Raw genomic sequence first — 22,266 nt, 5'->3', positions numbered from 1 at the left:
GTCGCTTTGGCGCAATGGCTATTATTTTATCAATGGATATGATTTATTCTACAACGGAAGGAATAGTCCCGAGTCGCTGGAGGCTTACGACCCGACACTTGGGGGCTACATTATCCAAATTGATATTACATTGAATATGCAAGTCCCATGTCACTGCCAGCATGTACCATGACACTTGGGGGCTAATGCAAAGTCATTTTTTGCTCAACTTATTGAAGACCCGACTCATCACATTCTAAATGAGCCGGTCCTTGGGGGCTACCAATTGCTCCCGTCAAAAATTCAAGGTACACAAGCCTTAATCCATTATATTGAAAGATCCACTACTCAGTTGGTAGAGTACAAAGCTCTTAACCTTGTGGATGTGGGTTCAAGCCCCATGGTGGAGATTACATCATATGATGTTATTATCAGTGAATAATATACAAAGTTCCAGCTCGGTAATATCTTACTGACCCGGCCCTTGGGGGCTACATGTTGCTGGTCAAGTTTACATGATCATATTTACAAAGTCCCTGCTCATTATTGCATAATGACCCGGCCCTTGGGGGCTACATTGGTTGAAGTTTTTATGAGCATAAGGCAATTACAAGTCCCAGGTTGCTGCAAGCATGACAACCCGGCACTTGGGGGCTACATATGTGGAATATTCAGTTTATGACTAATGATTGAGATGAATAACCCGGATTTCTTCAAGGTTGCAACACTTATATTGAAGCAAGTCTTAAGTTATCACTATGTTTTCCTCTTAAGACTTGCGGGCTACAGGTGATATGCATATAAGGGAGAAAAAAATCTTCAAATTCTCAGTTTGGAGTAGACCAGATTAACACGGTGTCTGCAACAATCATGACCCGACATCACTTATTTATAACCCGACAATTTTGGCAATCATAAATCGGCAAGATCTACATCTTTAAGCCGGCTGAATATCAGTTGAATATTTCAAGACCAATATTTTTCGTCAAGTGAGAGCATTGAAGGCCGACTCAGATGGATTATTTCTTATAATATTTCTCTACAAGAGCCAATGTCAGCAAATTGGTTATGAAGCTGGCCTATTGACCCGGATTTTTTAGAAGAAGTGCCTGGATTTTTTTGCATTGGCAAGGATCAGTTTAACATGGATAAATCCAAATTAAACTGGGGGCTAATGTCGGGGATATACCCCGCGGTATGACCCGGCCGGAAGTATGACCCGACCGGGCTTGGCGTTTTCATTGGTAACCCGCTGTGGTGGCGACTCACGAGCCTGGCGGCTCACGGATGGCCCTAACGGCGGGTCATATAGAAGACTAGGCCCAAGGCCCAGAAGGCCAGCTCATGTTATGGTGGGCCGGTTTACGAGGAAAGGCATAAGGAGTTTTCCCTTAAGGGAGCAGACTAGGATTCCACTTGTAATAGACTAGTCCTAATCCTAATAGGACTCCACATGTAACCCGCCCCTTCAACTTATATAAGGAGGGGCAGGGCACCCCAAAGAGGGACGAGCAACGAGAAACAATCTCTAGGGCTAGACACAAAGAGTCGGCTTACCGGCGACTCTCTCATGAGCATAATGAGACCTAGCCACAAACAGCATGTATGGCTATTACCGGATGATGTTTCCCGGGGCCCGAAGCTGTCTAAATCCTTGTCTTGTGTTGCGTCTCTCGATTCCGCCCAACCCCTCTCAAGCTACTACATAGTTGCGCTGGCCTCGCGACTAAGTCCTGACACTAAGGACATCTGCCGTGACAATTCCACGACAGAATGTGTGGGCCTAGGTCCATAGCTAGGCATGGAAAGTTAAGATTTTTGGAAGAAAAGATTAGGACGGGGATGGGGAGGATAAGGATCTTCGGTGGTGGGGGTATGGAACGAAATCAAGGACGTGGGGTGGGCCTGGGGATTTCGTTCGATCGATAGGTTAAGAAACGAAACGACAACGTACTTGTAGCGAGACGATCGAGGGGCCTCGCTCCCTCCTTCGAGCGAGTCGTGGACAATTTTAGGAAGGTGATCGAAAATTATAATGCAATTGTTTAATCCGTAATTTGGTATTAAAATATTATGGATATAAAAACCAAATGGGAAACCAATTCGGTTTTTGATGGGAAGGTGATCTCACGTAAGAAGGTAAGCAAATTAGCACCTACCAAAGAAAGAAGCGCGAGAATTATTAGCTGATATAAACCAGGCGGAGTATTAAAAGGAATTACTTTGGTTTTAGTGGTAGGGTGAAAAAACCTATGTGTACGAGAGATGGTGGGAGGGAGGACGAAAAAACCCAGCGAAATAAAACGAACAAAAGTGGTGAGACGAAAATAAACCGTGAATATTATTCACCAACTCAGATATTAGGAATAGAGATGTGTGTGTGTGTCTATATATATATATATATATATATATATATATATATATATATATATATATATATATATATATATATATATATATATATATAGTCCTTTCAGAGGAAAAGATGCACTACTGCCCGGTGGGAAACGAGATGATTGCAGTACTGTGAACCTGATGCTGCCCTATCTGGCCCATTTCCTTGATGAAGCCTGATGGATGTTGCCACCGTTCCATGTGTGCTTGTCACATGGTTTTCTGGGTACCCAGATTCCCAGGTATATCGAAACTCAATTTTTCACAATCTTAGTGGAACTGAGAGTGCGATATGAACCGAGAGAGAGAGACGATGGAATTGTTTTCGTAGCATGCTTGAGAACGAACATGAAAACTTGTTGACGAGACAATAAGAAAAGATGCATGGCAGATCAGACTAGGCTTAATTAAACTGCTTACGTACGTAGTTGCTTTGCCCCCCATGCATGTTTATTTAGCACTGGTACGTAGAGCACGCATGCACGTTCCTTAATCGGTCGGTACTGCTCTTATGGCTCGCTCGCTCGTCACAGCTTGTCGCAGCGCGCGGGCACGAACACCAGCTTATTGTTCTCCAGGTCGTAGACGATGTGCGTGTTCTGCTGCTGGAAGTTGCCTATGATCGTCGGGGAGCTCTCGTCCGCCGAATTTATCACCACGCACGGCCCGCCGCCGGTACCGTCCTCGAAGTCTTCGACATCCACCACGTAGTTCTCCCGTGGAAGGTCCCAGTCCGCGCCCTCCAGGTGGAGGATCAGCTTCGGCATGGCGGGCGCCTCCTTCTTCGGCGAGGTGAGGAAGCACAGCATCGTATCGGGGTCGGTGGCGGAGACGTTGGCGACGGGCAGCGGCACCTGCGACATGAACGCCTTCCGGAGGCTTCGGAACACGGGCCGTGGGAAGCTCGTGATGCTCGAGCCAGAGTCGATGATCGTCCCGCCGGAGACGCCGTCCTTGACCGCGAACGCCGACGCGTCGAACGGCAGCCGCGTCTTGCCCACGGTGATGCCTTTGAGCGAAATGTAGTACAGCGTGCCGAACGGGCCCGCGGGGCTCCGGACGAACGGGGTGGACTGGATGGGCCCCGTGGCCTGCGCTCCCAGGTTGTCCGGCGTGCCCAGGAACATGGGGCTGGTCCTGGACTCCACCATGGCGGTGAAGCAGTGGGAGAACCTGGGGAGCTTGAGCAGCGACGGCAGAGACAGCGGCCCGCGGGCGAAACCGGCGACGCCGGACTCGGTTGGTCCGAACTTGCCGGCGTTGTACATGCCACAACCAAAGCGGAGGTTGGGCACGGCGGCGACCTTGCCGTTGGGCGCCTTGAAGGTGAAGGTGTCCTCGAAGATCAGCCCCGTCGTCATCGACTTGTCGGCGTAGGAGTAGACGTACAAGCACAAGTTGTCGCCGGCGGCGCACCCGGAGAGCTTGAGCCTCCCCCGCGTGCAGAGAGGGTCGTAGCACGAGACGCCGCGGAGGGTGTCGGAGGCGGAGGTGTTGAGCGCCGGGAACGGCTGGTCGAAGCAGACGTCGCAATCGCACTGAGTCCAGACCAAGTCGCTACCCGTGTCCAGCGCCAGCGCCACGGGCTGCGGCTGTGGCGTGCCGATGGCAAAGTGGATGACGTAATCAGAGTTGAACTCTTCTTTGCCGACGGTGCCGCGGGTCAACGGCGCGGTCACCGCGTGGGCGTTGGCGCCGCGGCCGGGCGGTGGTGACCACCGGCTGTCTACACGAGCCCGCGACCGGGTGGCCATCCGGCGGAGCAGCTCGCGCTTGGTGAAGCCGCGGCCGCTGTCGACGTGCCTGAGATCGGCGCGCAAGGCCGCCGCGTGGCCGGTCGCCGACATGGCCAGCAAGACCGCGAGGAAGAGAACATGCAGCGCAGACATGTCCTTCAACGTGCACACGCGCTCACACAATTCAGCACTGGGTAACAAGGTTGTTAATTCGGTTATTTGTTGGTTTAGGACTAGGGCGTCGTTGAGTTGGACCTGTATATGTAGCGACGTCACGCAGGTCAACTTTGCAAAAAGGTGCACGAAAACGTATATAACCCCAAAATTATCCATGCCACTGTCTATCTTTTTTTGTTTGCGAATCTTGTCACTTTCTAAGTTACTGGCGCTCGAAGATTACTCGCTCAAGCACATGCGCGTCACACCGACATCCACTGATTTTGTTGTTGTTACTGTATGGAAATCGACATCCACACACTGAATTTTACGGCAAGGGATACTCTTTGAGTCGGCCTCTCCTCGGTCAAACATGCAAACCGGTTGTTTTTTACTACCTCTGTCCCAGTTCAAATTAAACTTTAAAAACATCTTATATTATGAGACAGAGGGAGTAATTTATAACCAGTATTCTATTTTCTGTCTATTTTTAGTGGGCCGTACAATTTACTACTGCCTACTGAAACTAGTAACTTCTCATCCAAAAGGACAAGGAGAATCAGGGCAGATCATGCGAATATGGGCTGTGAAGTTTCACTTCAAAATAACCTGAAAGGATTTGTAGTAGTACCTCGTAAGGGAACGTACTACTTGTGTGCTAAATCCAGGATCAGACTCGACCTCACATTCAAGACACAAGAAGGGCAGATGCTCAGTGGACCGCTGCTCATCTTCTTCTCGTGCTCTCATGCTTGTGCTGCATCAACAAGCTCTGACGATGGCAAAGGCACCATCAATGGCACATTGGGCACATAACTTAGTGCCTGCATCTAGGCTTTAAGCACAGCCTATCCCTATCCATGGACAATGATGATATAAGGTAATGTGGATTTCATGTTTGCTCGACGAGCGGTGAGTACGCCGGTGCTCGTCCATTTCATGATGCTGCTGCTGCTATTTGTCGGTGTGTCTCGCGTCGATTTCGTGGTATATTTGCAGTCTTTTCAGTGCAAAAAGAGGCACTACCCGGTGGGCAACGACATGATTGTTCTTGCCCTTTTTCATATGGCCATCTCCATCTGGTACATATCCTTGCGAACCTGATGCGGCCACCGTTGTAATCACCTTTTGCTCTCAACATAGGAATCCTAGATATCAGTTGTGCAACATGCTGCTCAATTGTTCACAAATTCAGTGTGACTAGGCGTGTCTCAATTTCACAAATTCAGTGGGGCTGGGAGTGCGAGATGGACGTTGGATGTTTCTTTATTCTGCATTTCTTGTTCTTTTCACATTTCCTTGTCACATATTACAACATATTCCATATAACCGCATGGAGGTTTTATCTTCTGGCGTGGGTGGCCGTTTAGCAATAGGTTGCATGGTACCGAGTTTTCAGTGTGTTTGTAAGCTTATTATCGTGTGTTTCTTTATGTTTTGAACCACGAATGTTGTGTATATCGGATGTAGACATTCCCTCACATTATCAAGAGAAAATCGCACATCACACGCAGTATTATTGGCGCTCTCAACATTCAGTACAAGTAGAAACATGTACCAGCTGAAATCTATCATATCGCTTGTGATATGTCTACAACTTTTTCACATCAGACTAGGTATAAACAAATACTTAGCTTAGTTTCCCACCTTGTTTATTTAGCACTGGCACGTAGAGAACGGGTGCTCCTTTTCACGCGTTCTTAGCTAGTACCGATAAACGTATGTGACCAGTACGTACGTATAGAATGATACACAATACACGCGTTGACGTATACGTATTCACGCATGCAACAAGTGCACGTTGAGCGAGTCACAGCTTGTCGCAGCGCGCGGGCACGATCGAAGACCAGCTTATTGGCGTCGAGGTCGTAGACGATGTGCGTGTTCTGCTGCTGGAAGTTGCCTATGAGCGTCCTGCTGCTGCCCTCGCCCGCCGAACTCATGACCACGCACAGCCCGTCCTCCTCGGTGTACAGCACCTAGTTCTCCCGTGGAAGCTCCCAGTCCGCGCCCTCCAGGTGGAGGATCAGCTTCGGCATCACGGTCTCCTTCTTCTTCGACGAGATGGCGAAGCACAACACAAGCCACCGTGCTTGTCGGTGTTGTTTTTGTTGACGGGCAGCGACACCTGCGACTTGATTCACTAGTGGAAAAAGGTACATTTGTCCCGGTTCGTAAGCCCATCTGTCCCGGTTGTGGATCCGGGACTAAAGGGTCGTTACTAAAGCCCTAGGCCTTTAGTCCCGGTTCTTATACGAACCGGGATAGATGGGCCTCCACGTGGCCGCTGCGGCGAGCCCAGGCAGGAGGGACTTTGGTCCCGATTGGTAGCACCAACCGGGGGGAGCAACTAGTTAACGAGCGCTCCTTCGGGAGCCTCGCAACGATCAGCGCCACTTGGCGCGCTCTCAGCCATTCGCCACGTGTCGCGCTCTGGACGCTCCCTCCATATTTTTTTTTCGCACGCGTTCTTGGCTTTTTAAACGGTTTTTTTGACGTTTTGGTTTTTCCCCGGTCTTCCTTAGCGTTTCGACAAAAAAAAATTGCGCGAAAAACGCGTTTACTTTTTTTCCTTTCGTGAAAAGTCACGTTTTTTTCGCGAGAGGCACGGTTGTACTTTAGCGTGAGTCACGGCCGTGTCTTTCGGAAACGAAAAAAAACGCGTTTTCTATTTTTTTTTCTTTCGCGAGAGTCACGGTTTTACTTTCGCGAGAGGCACGGTTGTGCTTTCGTGAGAGTCACGGCCGTGCCTCTTGGAAAGGGAAAAACAAAACGCGTTTTCTGTTTTTTTTCTTTCGCGAGAGTCACGGTTTTGCTTCCGCGAGAGGCACGGTTGTGCTTTTGCGAGAGTCACGGCCGTGCCTCTCGGAAAGGGAAAAAAAATACGCGTTTTCTGTTTTTTTTTCTCTTTCGCGAGAGTCACGGTTTTGCTTTTGCTAGAGGCACGGTTGTGCTTTCGCGAGAGTCACGGGCGTGCCTCTTTTGGAAAGGGAAAAACGCGTTTTCTGTTTTTTTCTTTCCACGAGGGTCACGGTTTTGCATCCACGAGAGGCACGGTTGTGATTTCGCGAGAGGCACGGGCGTGCCTCTTTCGGAAAGGGAAAAAACCGTGCTCCCGGTTTGTTTTTTTTGTTTGGTTTTTTTCGTGAAAAAAAGTTCGTCAAAACCTATCAACATGGCATCTAGTTTTAAAGATCTCGACGCAAATTATCCAATGGTGAAAACGGTTTGAGATTTGTACGCACGGTTTAAGAGATAAAACATTTTGAATAAACGAATCTACGAAAAAAGGGAAAACTCCCAGGTTGCGACAGGTGGCGCGCTGCATGGGCGCCACTTGTCGTGACCTGGGAAGATGGAGTGTTCTTTGCAACGAGTACTCCTTAATTAGTGATTTCGCCAACCGGGACCAATAAGCGTCCACGCGTCAGCATTTCAGGGGCTGGGGTTTTTGTTTTTTTGAAAGAGGGGGGGGGGGGTTTGGGGGGTTAATTTAGGTGTTTCATATATTGTGTTAGCTAGCTAATTAATAGAGAGAAGTGTCCTCTCTTATCTCCATGCTTGGTCGACCCGCTAGCTAGTAAGCAAATGAAGGAAACAGAAGATCGTCATGAACATATGCATACAGAGAGAAGTGATATCGACCTCTCCTTCTCCGAGAGATTGATCGAACAACAAGTTTTTGTATATCTATCCGACGCTACTGGCTACATATATACAATATAAGATCTCTTACAATATAATCCCCTAATTATATATGAACTCAGGGTCCACATGGTATTCTCCGTCTTTATCGATCACGTGGTCAAGAAAGAATGCCGCCAATTCCTCTTGAATTGCTCGCATGCGATCTGGTGCTAGGAGTTCATCCCGCATCCGAAATATCTAAATTTGAATAAGGGGGTCGATACATATATATGAATGAATGAAACTCAACACAAATGATGGTAATAAAATAAAATTGTGAATATTATTGCTTACGCACTTCATATTGTTTGTCAGAGTGGCCCCGCTCACAGGTCGTGTGGCGGATGGACTTGCAAACGTAGTATCCACAGTAATTATTTCCGGCTTCCTGCCACAACCACTTTACAAGAAATAGAGGTCAATCAAACTAATAACAAGCATGCTAAATGGTATTGATGAAACTAGCGCTTGAATCACTAGGAGATGCGCGGAACTAGCTAGTAGTACTTACTTTTGGGTGTGTAAATCGCAACTTCTTCGGCAGTCCCGGAGCTTTTGAGGTGATTTTTTTTCCAAACCCTGCCAGACAAACAAAACAATTACTTGATATCAGGAAATGAACAAAGTTGCCGATATGGTGCGATAATGATCGATTTAACTTACTTCTCGAGCATTTCAGTCATGTTCGCATACTCCTGGGGATCTTTTCGTCTCGAGTCTAAGACGGTTACTATTCCCTGCTCAAGCTTAATCTCTAGGAGAATATAGTGGAACCTGCGCACACATGCATAACTCATCAATTACGTACATTACTAGCTATAACCTCAACTAATAAGGGAAACCGAAATATGCAAAAGACAGTAACACTCACTTGAAGTTGTAAGGAAAGGGTATTATAGCTTTGTTTTGATTTAATACCAACGATCGTAGCAAGTTGGCCTCGGTATCTCTGGCATGAAATTCAACCGTATATGCATCTATGAGATTTGTGTTAATGAACCCAATATCACAGATTTGTCTTTTCTTCAATTCGGCGATCTCAATCTGCAAAATATAGTGAGGATAATTATATATACATGCAATGAAAGAGCTGGCCTATATATAGAGACTTAATGACAGAAGTAGTACTTACAGACAGTAGCAAGTGACCGTTTATTTATCGAGGGCCTTTTGATTGAAAAACTGAAAGAACTCCTCAAATGGAACATTCAACAGATCAATTCCAACGAGGTCATTGATACGTCTCCAACGTATCTATAAATTTTGATTGTTCCATGCTATTATATATTATGTTTTAGATGTTTAATGGGCTTATTTATACACTTTTATATTTTTTGGGACTAACCTATAAACCGGAGGCCCAGCCCGAATTGCTGTTTTTTTGCCTATTTCAGTATTTCGCAGAAAAGGAAAATATCAAACGGAGTCCAAACGGAATGAAACCCTCGGGAGAGTTATTTTTGGAACAAACGTGATCCAGAGGAATTGGAGTGGACGTCAAGAAATCACCGAGGAGGCCACGAGGCAGGGGGGCGCACCTACCCCCCGAGCGCGCCCTCCACCCTCATGGGCCCCTCGTGGCTCCACCGACCTACTTCTTCCTCCTATATATACCTACGTATCCCCGAACCATCGAAGAGCACCACGAAAACCTAATTCCACCGCCGCAACCTTCTGTACCCGTGAGATCCCATCTTGGGCCTTTTTCGGCGTCCTGCCGGAGGGGGCATTGATCACGGAGGGCTTCTACATCAACACCATAGCCTCTTCGATGATGTGTGAATAGTTTACCTCAGACCTTCGGGTCCATAGTTATTAGCTAGATAGCTTCTTCTCTCTCTTTGGATCTCAATACAAAGTTCTCCTTGATTCTCTTGGAGATCTATTTGATGTAACTCTTCTTTTTGCGGTGTGTTTGTCGAGATCCGATGAATTGTGGGTTTATGATCCAGATTATCTATGAACAATATTTGGATCTTCTCTGAATTCTTTTATGTATGATTGGTTATCTTTGCAAGTCTCTTCGAATTATCAGTTTGGTTTGGCCTACTAGATTGATCTTTCTTGAAATGGGAGAAGTGCTTAGCTCTGGGTTCAATCTTGCGGTGTCCTTTCCCAGTGACAGCAGGGGCAGCAAGGCACGTATTGTATTGTTGCCATCGAGGATAAAAAGATGGGGTTTATATCATATTGCCTGAGTTTATCCCTCTACATCATGTCATCTTGCTTAAAGCGTTACTCTGTTCTTATGAACTTAATACTCTAGATGCATGCTGGATAGCGGTCGATGTGTGGAGTAATAGTAGTAGATGCAAAATCGTTTCGGTCTACTTGTCACGGCCGTGATGCCTATATACATGATCATACCTAGATATTCTCATAACTATGCTCAATTCTATCAATTGCTCGACAGTAATTTGTTTACCCACCGTAATACTTATGCTATTTTGAGAGAAGCCACTAGTGAAACCTATGGCCCCCGGGTCTATCTTCCATCATATTAATCTCCCATCAACAAGTTATTTCTATTGCCGTTTATTTTGCTTTCTTTACTTTCAGTCTTTATCATAAAAATACCAAAAATATTATCTTATCATCTCTATCAGATCTCACTCTCGTAAGTGACCGTGAAGGGATTGACAACCCCTTTATCGCGTTGGTTGCGAGGTTCTTATTTGTTTGTGTAGGTGCATGGGACTCGAGCATGGTCTCCTACTGGATTGATACCTTGGTTCTCAAAAACCGAGGGAAATACTTACGCTACTTTACTGCATCACCCTTTCCTCTTCAAGGGAAAACCAACGCAGTGCTCAAGAGGTAGCAAGAAGGATTTCTGGCGCCGTTGCCGGGGAGTCTACGCATAAGTCAAGACATACCAAGCACCCATCACAAACTCTTATCCCTCGCATTACATTATTTGCCATTTGCCTCTCGTTTTCCTCTCCCTCACTTCACCCTTGCCGTTTTATTCGCCCTCTTTTCCGTTCGCCTCTTTTTCGTTTGCTTCTTGTTTGCTTGTGTGTTGGATTGCTTGCTTGTCACGATAGCTCAAGACAATACTAAATTGTGTGACTTTGCCAATACCAACAACAATGATTTTCTTAGTACTCCGATTGCTCCTCTTACCGATGCTGAATATTGTGAAATTAATGCTGTTTTGCTGAATCTTGTTATGAGAGATCAATTCGCCGGCCTTCCTAGTGAAGATGCCGCTACCCATCTAAATAGCTTTGTTGATTTGTGTGATATGCAAAAGAAGAAAGATGTGGACAATGATATTGTTAAGTTAAAACTATTCTCGTTTTCGCTTAGAGATCGTGCTAAAACTTGGTTTTCGCCTTTGCCTAAAAATAGTATTGATTCTTGGAATAAGTGCAAAGATGCTTTTATCTCTAAGTATTTTCCTCCCGCTAAGATCATCTCTCTTAGAAACGATATTATGAATTTTAAGCAACTTGATCATGAACATGTTGCACAAGCTTGGGAGAGGATGAAATTAATGATACGTAATTGCCCTACACATGGTTTGAATTTATGGATGATTATACAAAAATTTTATGGCGGATTGAATTTTGCTTCTAGAAATCTTTTAGATTCGGCCGCGGGAGGCACTTTGATGGAAATCACTTTAGGAGAAGCTACTAAACTCCTAGATAATATGATGGTTAATTATTCTCAATGGCACACCGAAAGATCTACTAGTAAAAAAGTGCATGCGATAGAAGAAATTAATGTTTTGAGTGGAAAGATGGATGAACTTATGAAATTGTTTGCTAATAAGAGTGTTGCTTCTGATCCTAATGATATGCCTTTGTCTACCTTGATTGAGAATAATAATGAATCTATGGATGTGAATTTTGTTGGTAGGAATAATTTTGGTAACAACGCTTATAGAGGAAACTTTAATCCTAGGTCGTATCCTAGTAATTCCTCTAATAACTATGGTAATTCCTACAAAAATTCTTATGGAAATTTTAATAAGATGCCCTCTGATTTTGGGACTAGTGTTAAAGAGTTTATGAATTCACAAAAGAATTTCAATGCTTTGCTTGAAGAAAAATTGCTTAAAGTTGACGAATTGGCTAGGAACGTGGACAGAATTTCTCTTGATGTTGATTCTTTGAAACTTAGATCTATTCCACCTAAGCATGATATCAATGAGTCTCTCAAAGCTATGAGAATTTCCATTGATGAGTGCAAAGAAAGAACCGCTAGGATGCGTGCTAAGAAAGATTGCTTTGTAAAAGCGTGTTCTTCTAATTTTTATGGGAATAATGATGAAGATCTAAAAGTTATTGATGTGTCCCCTATTAAATCTTTGTTTTGAAATATGAATCTTGATAATGATGGGACTGGAGATGAGTCAACTTTAGTTAGAAGGCGTCCCAAAAATTCGGAGTTTTTAGATCTTGATGCAAAATTTGGTAAAAGTGGGATTGAAGAGGTCAAAACTTTAGATATCAGTGAACCCACTATTTTGGATTTCAAGGAATTGAATTATGATAATTTCTCTTTGATAGATTGTATTTCCTTGTTGCAATCCGTGCTAAATTCTCCTCATGCTTATACTCAAAATAAAGCTTTTACCAAACATATCGTTGATGCTTTAATGCAATCTTATGAAGAAAAACTTGAGTTGGAAGTTTCTATCCCTAGAAAACTTTATGATGAGTGGGAACCTACTATTAAAATTAAAATTAAAGATCATGAATGCTATGCTTTGTGTGATTTGGGTGCTAGTGTTTCCACGATTCCAAAAACTTTGTGTGATTTGCTAGGATTCCGTGATTTTGATGACTGTTCTTTAAACTTGCCTCTTGCAGATTCCACCATTAAGAAACCTATGGAAAGAATTAATGATGTTCTTATTGTCGCAAATAGGAACTATGTGCCCGTAGATTTTATTGTCCTTGATATAGATTGCAATCCTTCATGTCCTATTATTCTTGGTAGACCTTTCCTTAGAACGATTGGTGCAATTATTGATATGGAGGAAGGAAATATTAATTCCAATTTCCGTTAAGGAAAAGCATGGAACACTTTCCTAGAAAGATGGTAAAATTACCTTATGAATCTATTATGAGAGCCACATATGGATTGCCTACCAAAGATGGCAATACCTAGATCTATCCTTGCTTTTATGCCTAGCTAGGGGCATTAAACGATAGCGCTTGTTGGGAGGCAACCCAATTTTATTTTAGTTTTCTGCTTTTTGGTTATGTTTAGGAATAAATCTTTGATCTAGCCACTGTTTAGATGTGGTTTTGTGTTTTAATTAGTGTTTGTGCCAAGTTAAACCCATAGGATCTTCTTGGATGATAGTTACTTGATCTTGCTGAAAATTCCAGAAACTTTCTGTTCACGAAAACAATTGTTAAAAATCACCAGAACGTGATAAAATACTGATTCTAATTTCAGTAGATCAATAAACAAATTATCTAGGTCTTGCTATTTTGGTAGATTTTTCTGAGTTCCAGAAGTTTGCGTTAGTTACAGATTACTACAGACTGTTCTGTTTTTGACAGATTCTGTTTTTCGTGTGTTGTTTGCTTATTTTGATGAATCTATGGCTAGTAAAATAGTTTAGAAACCATAGAGAAGTTAGAATACAGTAGGTTTAACACCAATATAAATAAAGAATGAGTTCATTACAGTACCTTGAAGTGGTGTTTTGTTTTCTTTCGCTAACGGAGCTCACGAGATTTTCTGTTAAGTTTTGTGTTGTGAAGTTTTTAAGTTTTGGGTAAAGATTTGATGGATTATGGAACAAGGAGTGGCAAGATACTAAGCTTGGGGATGACCAAGGCACCCCAAGGTAAATCTAAGGACAACAAAAAGCCAAAGCTTGGGGATGCCCCGGAAGGCATCCCCTCTTTCGTCTTCGTCCATCGGTAACTTTACTTGGAGCTATATTTTTATTCACCACATGATAAGTGTTTTGCTTGGAGCGTCTTGTATGATTTGAGTCTTTGCTTTTTAGTTTGCCACAATCATCCTTGCTGTACACACCTTTTGAGAGAGACACACATGATTCAGAATTTATTAGAATACTCTATGTGCTTCATTTATATCTTTGAGCTATATAGTTTTTGCTCTAGTGCTTCACTTATATCTTTTAGAGCACGGTGGTGGTTTTGTTTTATAGAAACTATTGTTCTCTAATGCTTCACTTATATTATTTTGAGAGTCCTACAAAACAGCATGGTAATTTGCTTAAATTGAGAAATTAGTCCTAAAGTGATAGGCATCCAAGATTAGTAAAAACTTTCTTATAAGTGCCTTGAATACGAAGAGAAGTTTGATGCTTGATAATTGTTTCGAGATATGAAGATGGTGATATTAGAGTCATGCTAGTTTATTAGTTGTGAATTTGAGAAATACTTGTGTTAAAGTTTGTGATTCCCGTAGCATGCACGTATGGTGAACCGTTATGTGATGAAGCCGGAGCATGATTTATTTATTGATTGTCTTCCTTATGAGTGGCGGTCGGGGACGAGCGATGGTATTTTCCTACCAATCTATCCCCCCTAGGAGCATGCACGTAATACTTTGTTTCGATAACTAATAGATTTTTGCAATAAGTATGTGAGTTCTTTATGACTAATGTTGAGTCCATGGATTATATGCACTCTCACCCTTCCACCATTGCTAGCCTCTCTAATACCGCACACTTTTCGCCGGTATCATACACCCACCATTACCTTCCTCAAAACAGCCACCATACCTACCTATTATGGCATTTTCATAGCCATTCCGAGAAATATTGCCATGCAACTTACCATCGTTCCGTTTACTATGACACGTTTCGTTATTCTTATATTGCTTTGCATGATCATGTAGTTGACATCATATTTGTGGCAAAGCCACCGTTCATAATTTTCATACATGTCACTCTTGATTCATTGCATATCCCGGTACTCTGCCGGAGGCATTCACATAGAGTCATATTTTGTTCTAAGTATTGAGTTGTAATACTTGAGTTGTAAGTAAATAAAAGTGTGATGATCATCATTATTAGAGCATTGTCCCAAGTGGGGAAAGGATGATGGAGACTATGATTCCCCAACAAGTCGGGATGAGACTCTAGACGAAAAATAAAAAAAAGGAAAAAGAGGCCATACAAAAAGAAAGAAGAAAAGGCCCAAAAGAAAAAAAATGAGAGAGAAAGAGAGAAGGGACAATGCTACTATCCTTTTACCACACTTGTGCTTCAAAGTAGCACATTGATCTTCATTGATAGAGAGTCTCCTATGTTGTCACTTTCATATGCTAGTGGGAATTTTTCATTATAGAACTTGGCTTGTATATTCCAATGATGGGCTTCCTCAAAATTCCCTAGGTCTTCGTGAGCAAGCGAGTTGGATGCACACCCACTTAGTTTCTTTTGTTGAGCTTTCAAACACTTATAGCTCTAGTGCATCCGTTGCATGGCAATCCCTACTCACTCACATTGATATCTATTAATGGGCATCTCCATAGCCCGTTGATACGCCTAGTTGATGTGAGACCATCTTCTCCTTTTTGTCTTCTCCACAACCACCATTCTATTCCACATATAGTGCTATGTCCATGGCTCACGCTCATGTATTGCGTGAAGATTGAAAAAGTTTGAGAACATCAAAAGTATGAAAGAATTGCTTGGCTTGTCATCGGGGTTGTGCATGATTAAATACTTTGTGTGATGAAGATAGAGCATAGCCAGACTATATGATTTTTTAGGGATAACTTTCTTTGGCCATGTTATTTTGAGAAGACATGATTGCTTTATTAGTATGCTTGAAGTATTATTATTTTCATGTCAATATTAAACTTTTATCTTGAATCTTTCGGATCTGAATATTCATACCACAAATAAGAGAATTACATTGAGAATTATGCTAAGAAGCATTCCACATCAAAAATTCTGTTTTTATCATTTACCTACTCGAGGACGAGCAGGAATTAAGCTTGGGGATGCTTGATACGTCTCCAACGTATCTATAATTTTTGATTGTTCCATGCTATTATATATTATGTTTTGGATGTTTAATGGGCTTATTTATACACTTTTATATTATTTTTGGGACTAACCTATTAACCGGAGGCCCATCCCGAATTGCTGTTTTTTGCCTATTTCAGTGTTTCGTAGAAAAGGAATATCAAACGGAGTCCAAACGGAATGAAACCTTCGGGAGAGTTATTTTTGGAACAAACGTGATCCAGAGGACATGGAGTGGACGTCAAGAAATCACCGAGGAGGCCACGAGGCAGGGGGCGCGCCTACCGCCTGGGCACGCCCTCCACCCTCGTGGGCCCCTCGTGGCTCCACCGACCTACTTCTTCCTCCTATATATACGTACGTATCCCCAAACCATCGAAGAGCACCACAAAAACCTAATTCCACCACCGCAACCTTCTGTACCCGTGAGATCCCATCTTGGGGCCTTTTTCGGCGTCCTGCCGAAGGGGGCATTGATCACGGAGGGCTTCTACATCAACACCATAGCCTCTCCGATGATGTGTGAGTAGTTTACCTCAGACCTTCGGGTCCATAGTTATTAGCTAGATGGCTTCTTCTCTCTCTTTGGATCTCAATACAAAGTTCTCCTCGATTCTCTTAGAGATCTATTTGATGTAACTCTTCTTTTTGCGGTGTGTTTGTCGAGATCCGATGAATTGTGGGTTTATGATCCAGATTATCTATGAACAATATTTTGATCTTCTCTGAATTCTTTTATGTATGATTGGTTATCTTTGCAAGTCTCTTCAAATTATCAGTTTGGTTTGGCCTACTAGATTGATCTTTCTTGCAATGGGAGAAGTGCTTAGCTTTGGGTTCAATCTCGCGGTGTCCTTTCCCAATGACAGCAGGGGCAGCAAGGCATGTATTGTATTGTTGCCATCGAGGATAAAAATATGGGGTTTATATCATATTGCATGAGTTTATCCCTCTACATCATGTCATCTTGCTTAAAGCGTTACTCTGTTCTTATGAACTTAATACTCTAGATGCATGCTGGATAGCGGTCGATGTGTGGAGTAATAATAGTAGATGCAGAATCGTTTCGGTCTACTTATCACGAACGTGATTCCTATATACATGATCATACCTAGATATTCTCATAACTATGCTCAATTCTATCAATTGCTCGACAATAATTTGTTTACCCACCGTAATACTTATGCTATTTTGAGAGAAGCCACTAGTGAAACCTATGGCCCCCGGGTCTATCTTCCATCATATTAATCTCCCATCAACAAGTTATTTCTATTGCCGTTTATTTTGCTTTCTTTACTTTCAGTCTTTATCATAAAAATACCGAAAATATTATCTTATCATCTCTATCAGATCTCACTCTCGTAAGTGACCGTGAAGGGATTGACAACCCCTTTATCGCGTTGGTTGCGAGGTTCTTATTTGTTTGTGTAGGTGCATGGGACTCGAGCGTGGTCTCCTACTGGATACTTTACTGCATCACCCTTTACTCTTCAAGGGAAAACCAACGGAGTGCTCAAGAGGTAGCAGTCATGCTCCTCTTTGTAACATCCCAAATTTTCGATTTGGAATGTTATACATAGGTCATTCATGCATCTCATATTTTATTGCGTTTTGTTTTGCGACCCTCGAAATTCTAAGCAACTCAAGGACCCTCGGAGAGAGTTGGGGATTTCACCGTTTTCATATTTGAATTTTTATCAAATATCGAAACGAGGATCATTTGTTTTAATTATTTTTCTCTCCAAAAATATTTCATGTTAAAATATATGAGAGGAGATAATATGACTTCTCCAAAATAAATGAAATATTGGAGGAAAATATTAAAATCAAATCAATAATTTTATTTGGTCTTTATTGAAATTTTATTTGAATTAGGAAAAATACGCGTTTTTCAAAATTGTATTATAGGCCCAAATAAATGTTCACCTTGTCCGGCATATTTTTAGAGTATGGGGAAAACTTATTTCGGGATTTTTGGAGTCCGCTTAGTATTCTTTTTCTTTCTTTTTCTGCGCGTTAGTATTATTTTAAAAAATAAAAGTCAAAGCGACTTGGGCCGCCGTGGGCGACCCGGACTCCGCCTCGCCCAACCTTTATAAGCCGCCGCCCCACCGCAGCCCACCCCAGACCGCGCCGCCCCGAAACCCTAGCCGCCTCAAGCCCCGCGCCGCTGCCGCCGCGCCGTTCCGCCGCCGCCGCCGTGCCGCCTCGCCGGAGTTCGCCGGAGTTGCCGCGTTTTTTTTCCGTTCGGTTTTTTAGGTAAACCCTAGATCTGTTTTTAATAGATCGGTTCAGTTTTTTCCGGTTTAGTTATTTAGCGAACGCCTGTTCGTACGTTTGTTTTAACGAATGGTTTTCGTCCGTTAGTCACAGACAGCGAACGTTCGTTCGTTAGCCTGTTCGTCAGTTTTTCTTTTTCTCGGGTTTTTTCGCGATTATTTTCGATCGTGAATTCTGATCCGATTTTCGTTTTAGTTTATCTTTTCGCTCGTTTATCGGAATCAGGCGATTCAAGCGCCTAGATCTTCATCTCGAAGCCCTCTTTCTGTTTAACCAACTTGAACTAGATTTTTGTACTGTAGAATTTGACTTTAGTCCAGATTAGTAAACGGATCTTGTTTCTTTCGCAGTTTGAGTTTCGTTGCTTCGTTTGATTTGATTCTTTTTGCAAACCGGAGTTCTTAAGTTGAACTTTCTGGTTAGATCTTCGAGATTTACCCGTGCATCTTTTATTGATTGCTTATGTATGCTATTGTTTGTTTGCGATAGAATTCCCGGAGTGCGAAGCGTGCTACTACGAGTCACTAGGTTTTGCGGATTGTCAGCAAGGCAAGTAACACATTGATCATACTCCTTTCATACCCAGTTTTTATGCATTAGTTCCAATCCTCAAACACTGCATGATTAGGATGTGATTAATTTGTGAGTATTGGGAAGTAGTTGATGAGGTAGAACCTATTACCTGTTTTATTGTCAAAACCTGGGAGTTACTTTTACGTTATGCTTATATTGCTATGCTATGCTCGTAGACGTGGATTGGGTTGAGTGTATCCATGACAGATGTGAGTTGTTAATTAATGGTTCAACTTAAGATGGCAACTTTAATACACATCTGGGTGGATTGCTTGTTTGGGCACCTGGGGATATACCAGTGTTGTCCTAGGAGATCCCGGGGATATACCGTGTGATCCTCCTACAGTCCGCCACCCAGGCTCAAAGGGATCGTGAGATTATTCATGCTAGAAACTTCCGTGTGCAGCCACAAGGTATTATGGGCTCTAGTGTTGGAAATATGCCCTAGAGGCAATAATAAAATGGTTATTATTATATTTCCTTGTTCATGATAATTGTCTATTGTTCATGCTATAATTGTGTTATCCAGAAATCGTAATACATGTGTGAATACATAGACCACAACGTGTCCCTAGTAAGCCTCTAGTTGACTAGCTCGTTGATCAACAGATAGTCATGGTTTCCTGACTATGGACATTGGATGTCATTGATAACGGGATCACATCATTAGGAGAATGATGTGATGGACAAGACCCAATCCTAAGCATAGCACAAGATCGTGTAGTTCGTTTGCTAGAGCTTTTCCAATGTCGAGTATCTTTTCCTTAGACCATGAGATCGTGTAACTCCCGGATGCCGTAGGAGTGCTTTGGGTGTACCAAACGTCACAACGTAACTGGGTGACTATAAAGGTACACTACAGGTATCTCTGAAAGTGTCTGTTGGATTGACACGGATCGAGACTGGGATTTGTCACTCCGTATGACGGAGAGGTATCTCTGGGCCCACTCGGTAATGCATCATCATAATGAGCTCAAAGTGACCAAGTGGTTGGTCACGGGATCATGCATTACGGTACGAGTAAAGTGACTTGCCGGTAACGAGATTGAACAAGGTATTGGGATACCGACGATCGAATCTCGGGCAAGTAACGTACCGATTGACAAAGGGAATTGTATACGGGATTGATTGAATCCTCGACATCGTGGTTCATCCGATGAGATCATCGTGGAACATGTGGGAGCCAACATGGGTATCCAGATCCCGCTGTTGGTTATTGACCGGAGAGTCGTCTCGGTCATGTCTGCATGTCTCCCGAACCCGTAGGGTCTACACACTTAAGGTTCGGTGACTCTAGGATTGTAGAGATAATAGTATGCGGAAATCCGAAAGTTGTTCGGAGTCCCGGATGAGATCCCGGACGTCACGAGGAGTTCCGGAATGGTCCGGAGGTGAAGAATTATATATACAAAGTCCAGTTTCGGCCACCGGGAAAGTTTTGGGGGTCACCGGCATTGTACCGGGACCACCGGAAGGGTCCCGGGGGTCCACCGGGTGGGGCCACCTATCCCGGAGGGCCCCATGGGCTGAAGTGGGAGGGGAACCAGCCGCACCACATCCCCTGGCGCCTCCCTCTCCCTCTCGCTGAGCTTGGCGAAGCCCTGCCGAGATCCCCGCTACTTCCACCACCACGCCGTGGTGCTGCTGGATCTCCATCAACCTCTCCTTCCCCCTTGCTGGATCAAGAAGGAGGAGACGTCTTCCCCAACCGTACGTGTGTTGAACGCGGAGGTGCCGTCCGTTCGGCGCTCGGTCATCGGTGATTTGGATCACGACGAGTACGACTCCATCAACCCCGTTCACTTGAACGCTTCCGCTTGCGATCTACAAGGGTATGTAGATGCACTCCTTTCTCTCGTTGCTAGATGACTCCATAGATTGATCTTGGTGATGCGTAGAAAATTTTAAATTTCTGCTACGATCCCCAACAGTGGCATCATGAGCTAGGTCTATGCGTAGTTTCTATGCACGAGTAGAACACAAACTTGTTGTGGGCGTAGATGTTGTCAATTTTCTTGCCACTACTAGTCTTATCTTGTTTCGGCGGCATCGTGGGATGAAGCGGCCCGGACCGACCCTACACGTACGCTTACGTGAGACAGGTTCCACCGACTGACATGCACTAGTTGCATAAGGTGGCTAGCGGGTGTCTGTCTCTCCCACTTTAGTCGGAACGGATTCGATGAAAAGGGTCCTTATGAAGGGTAAATAGAAATTGGCATATCACGTTGTGGTTTTGGCGTAGGTAAGAAACGTTCTTGCTAAGAAACCTATAGCAGCCACGTAAAAACTTGCAACAACAATTAGAGGACGTCTAACTTGTTTTTGCAGCATATGCCTTGTGATGTGATATGGCCAAAAGGATGTGATGAATGAAATATATGTGATGTATGAGATTGATCATGTTCTTGTAATAGGAATCACGACTTGTATGTCGATGAGTATGACAACCGGCAGGAGCCATAGGAGTTGTCTTTATTTTTTGTATGACCTACGTGTCATTGCATAACGCCATGTAAATTACTTACTTTATTGCTAAACACGTTAGCCATAGAAGTAGAAGTAATCGTTGGCGTGACAACTTCATGAAGACACGATGATGGAGATCATGATGATGGAGATCATGGTGTCATGCCGGTGACGAAGATGATCATGGCGCCCCGAAGATGGAGACCAAAAGGAGCAAAATGATATTGGCCATATCATGTCACTATTTGATTTCATGTGATGTTTATCATGTTTTACATCTTATTTGCTTAGAACGACGGTAGCTTAAATAAGATGATCCCTCGCAATAATTTCAAGAAAGTGTTCCCCCTAACTGTGAACCATTGCGAAGGTTCGTTGTTTCGAAGCACCACGTGATGATCGGGTGTGATAGATTCTAACGTTCGAATACAATGGGTGTAGGCCAGATTTACACACGCAATACACTTAGGTTGACTTGACGAGCCTAGCATGTACAGACATGGCCTCGGAACACGGAAGATCGAAAGGTCGAGCATGAGTCGTATAGAAGATACGATCAACATGAAGATGTTCACCGATGTTGACTAGTCCGTCTCACGTGATGATCGGACACGGCCTAGTTGACTCGGATCATGTTTCACTTAGATGACTAGAGGGATGTCTATCTGAGTGGGAGTTCATTGAATAATTTGATTAGATGAACTTAATTATCATGAACTTAGTCTAAAATCTTTACAATATGTCTTGTAGATCAAATGGCCCACGTTTCCCTCAACTTCAACGCGTTCCTAGAGAAAACCAAGCTGAAAGATGATGGCAGCAACTATACGGACTGGGTCCAGAACCTGAGGATCATCCTCATAGCTGCCAAGAAACATTATGTCCTAGAAGCACCGCTAGGTGACGCACCCATCCTAGAGAACCAAGATGTTATGAACACTTGGCAATCACATGCTGATGATTACTCCCTCGTTCAGTGCAGCATGCTTTACAGCTTAGAACCGGGGCTCCAAA

At 43.6% G+C, this 22,266-nt stretch overlaps 1 protein-coding gene and 1 pseudogene across 1 annotated transcript; both read right to left on the bottom strand.

The window, feature by feature from the left end:
- Positions 1-2,682: 2,682 nt before the first annotated feature.
- LOC109735418 (aspartic proteinase nepenthesin-1-like) lies at positions 2,683-4,386 on the bottom strand. Its single transcript, XM_020294628.4, has one exon. It carries the CDS (start codon positions 4,260-4,262, stop codon positions 2,901-2,903), a length of 1,362 nt encoding a protein of 453 aa, XP_020150217.1. The 5' UTR covers positions 4,263-4,386; the 3' UTR covers positions 2,683-2,900.
- A 1,689-nt stretch (positions 4,387-6,075) lies between these two features.
- LOC109735436 (aspartic proteinase nepenthesin-1-like) overlaps positions 6,076-22,266 on the bottom strand; it is an 87,436-nt pseudogene continuing 71,245 nt past the window's right edge.

The sequence above is a fragment of the Aegilops tauschii genome, chromosome 4 (genome assembly GCF_002575655.3).
Source record: "Aegilops tauschii subsp. strangulata cultivar AL8/78 chromosome 4, Aet v6.0, whole genome shotgun sequence".
Taxonomy (NCBI): Eukaryota; Viridiplantae; Streptophyta; class Magnoliopsida; order Poales; family Poaceae; genus Aegilops; species Aegilops tauschii.
This window is presented reverse-complemented; position numbering and strand designations above follow the sequence as displayed.

What these genes read in the sequence shown, in the direction of transcription:
- LOC109735418 (XM_020294628.4), bottom strand. Translation starts at nt 4,262, where the DNA reads ATGTCTGCGCTGCATGTTCTCTTCCTCGCGGTCTTGCTGGCCATGTCG.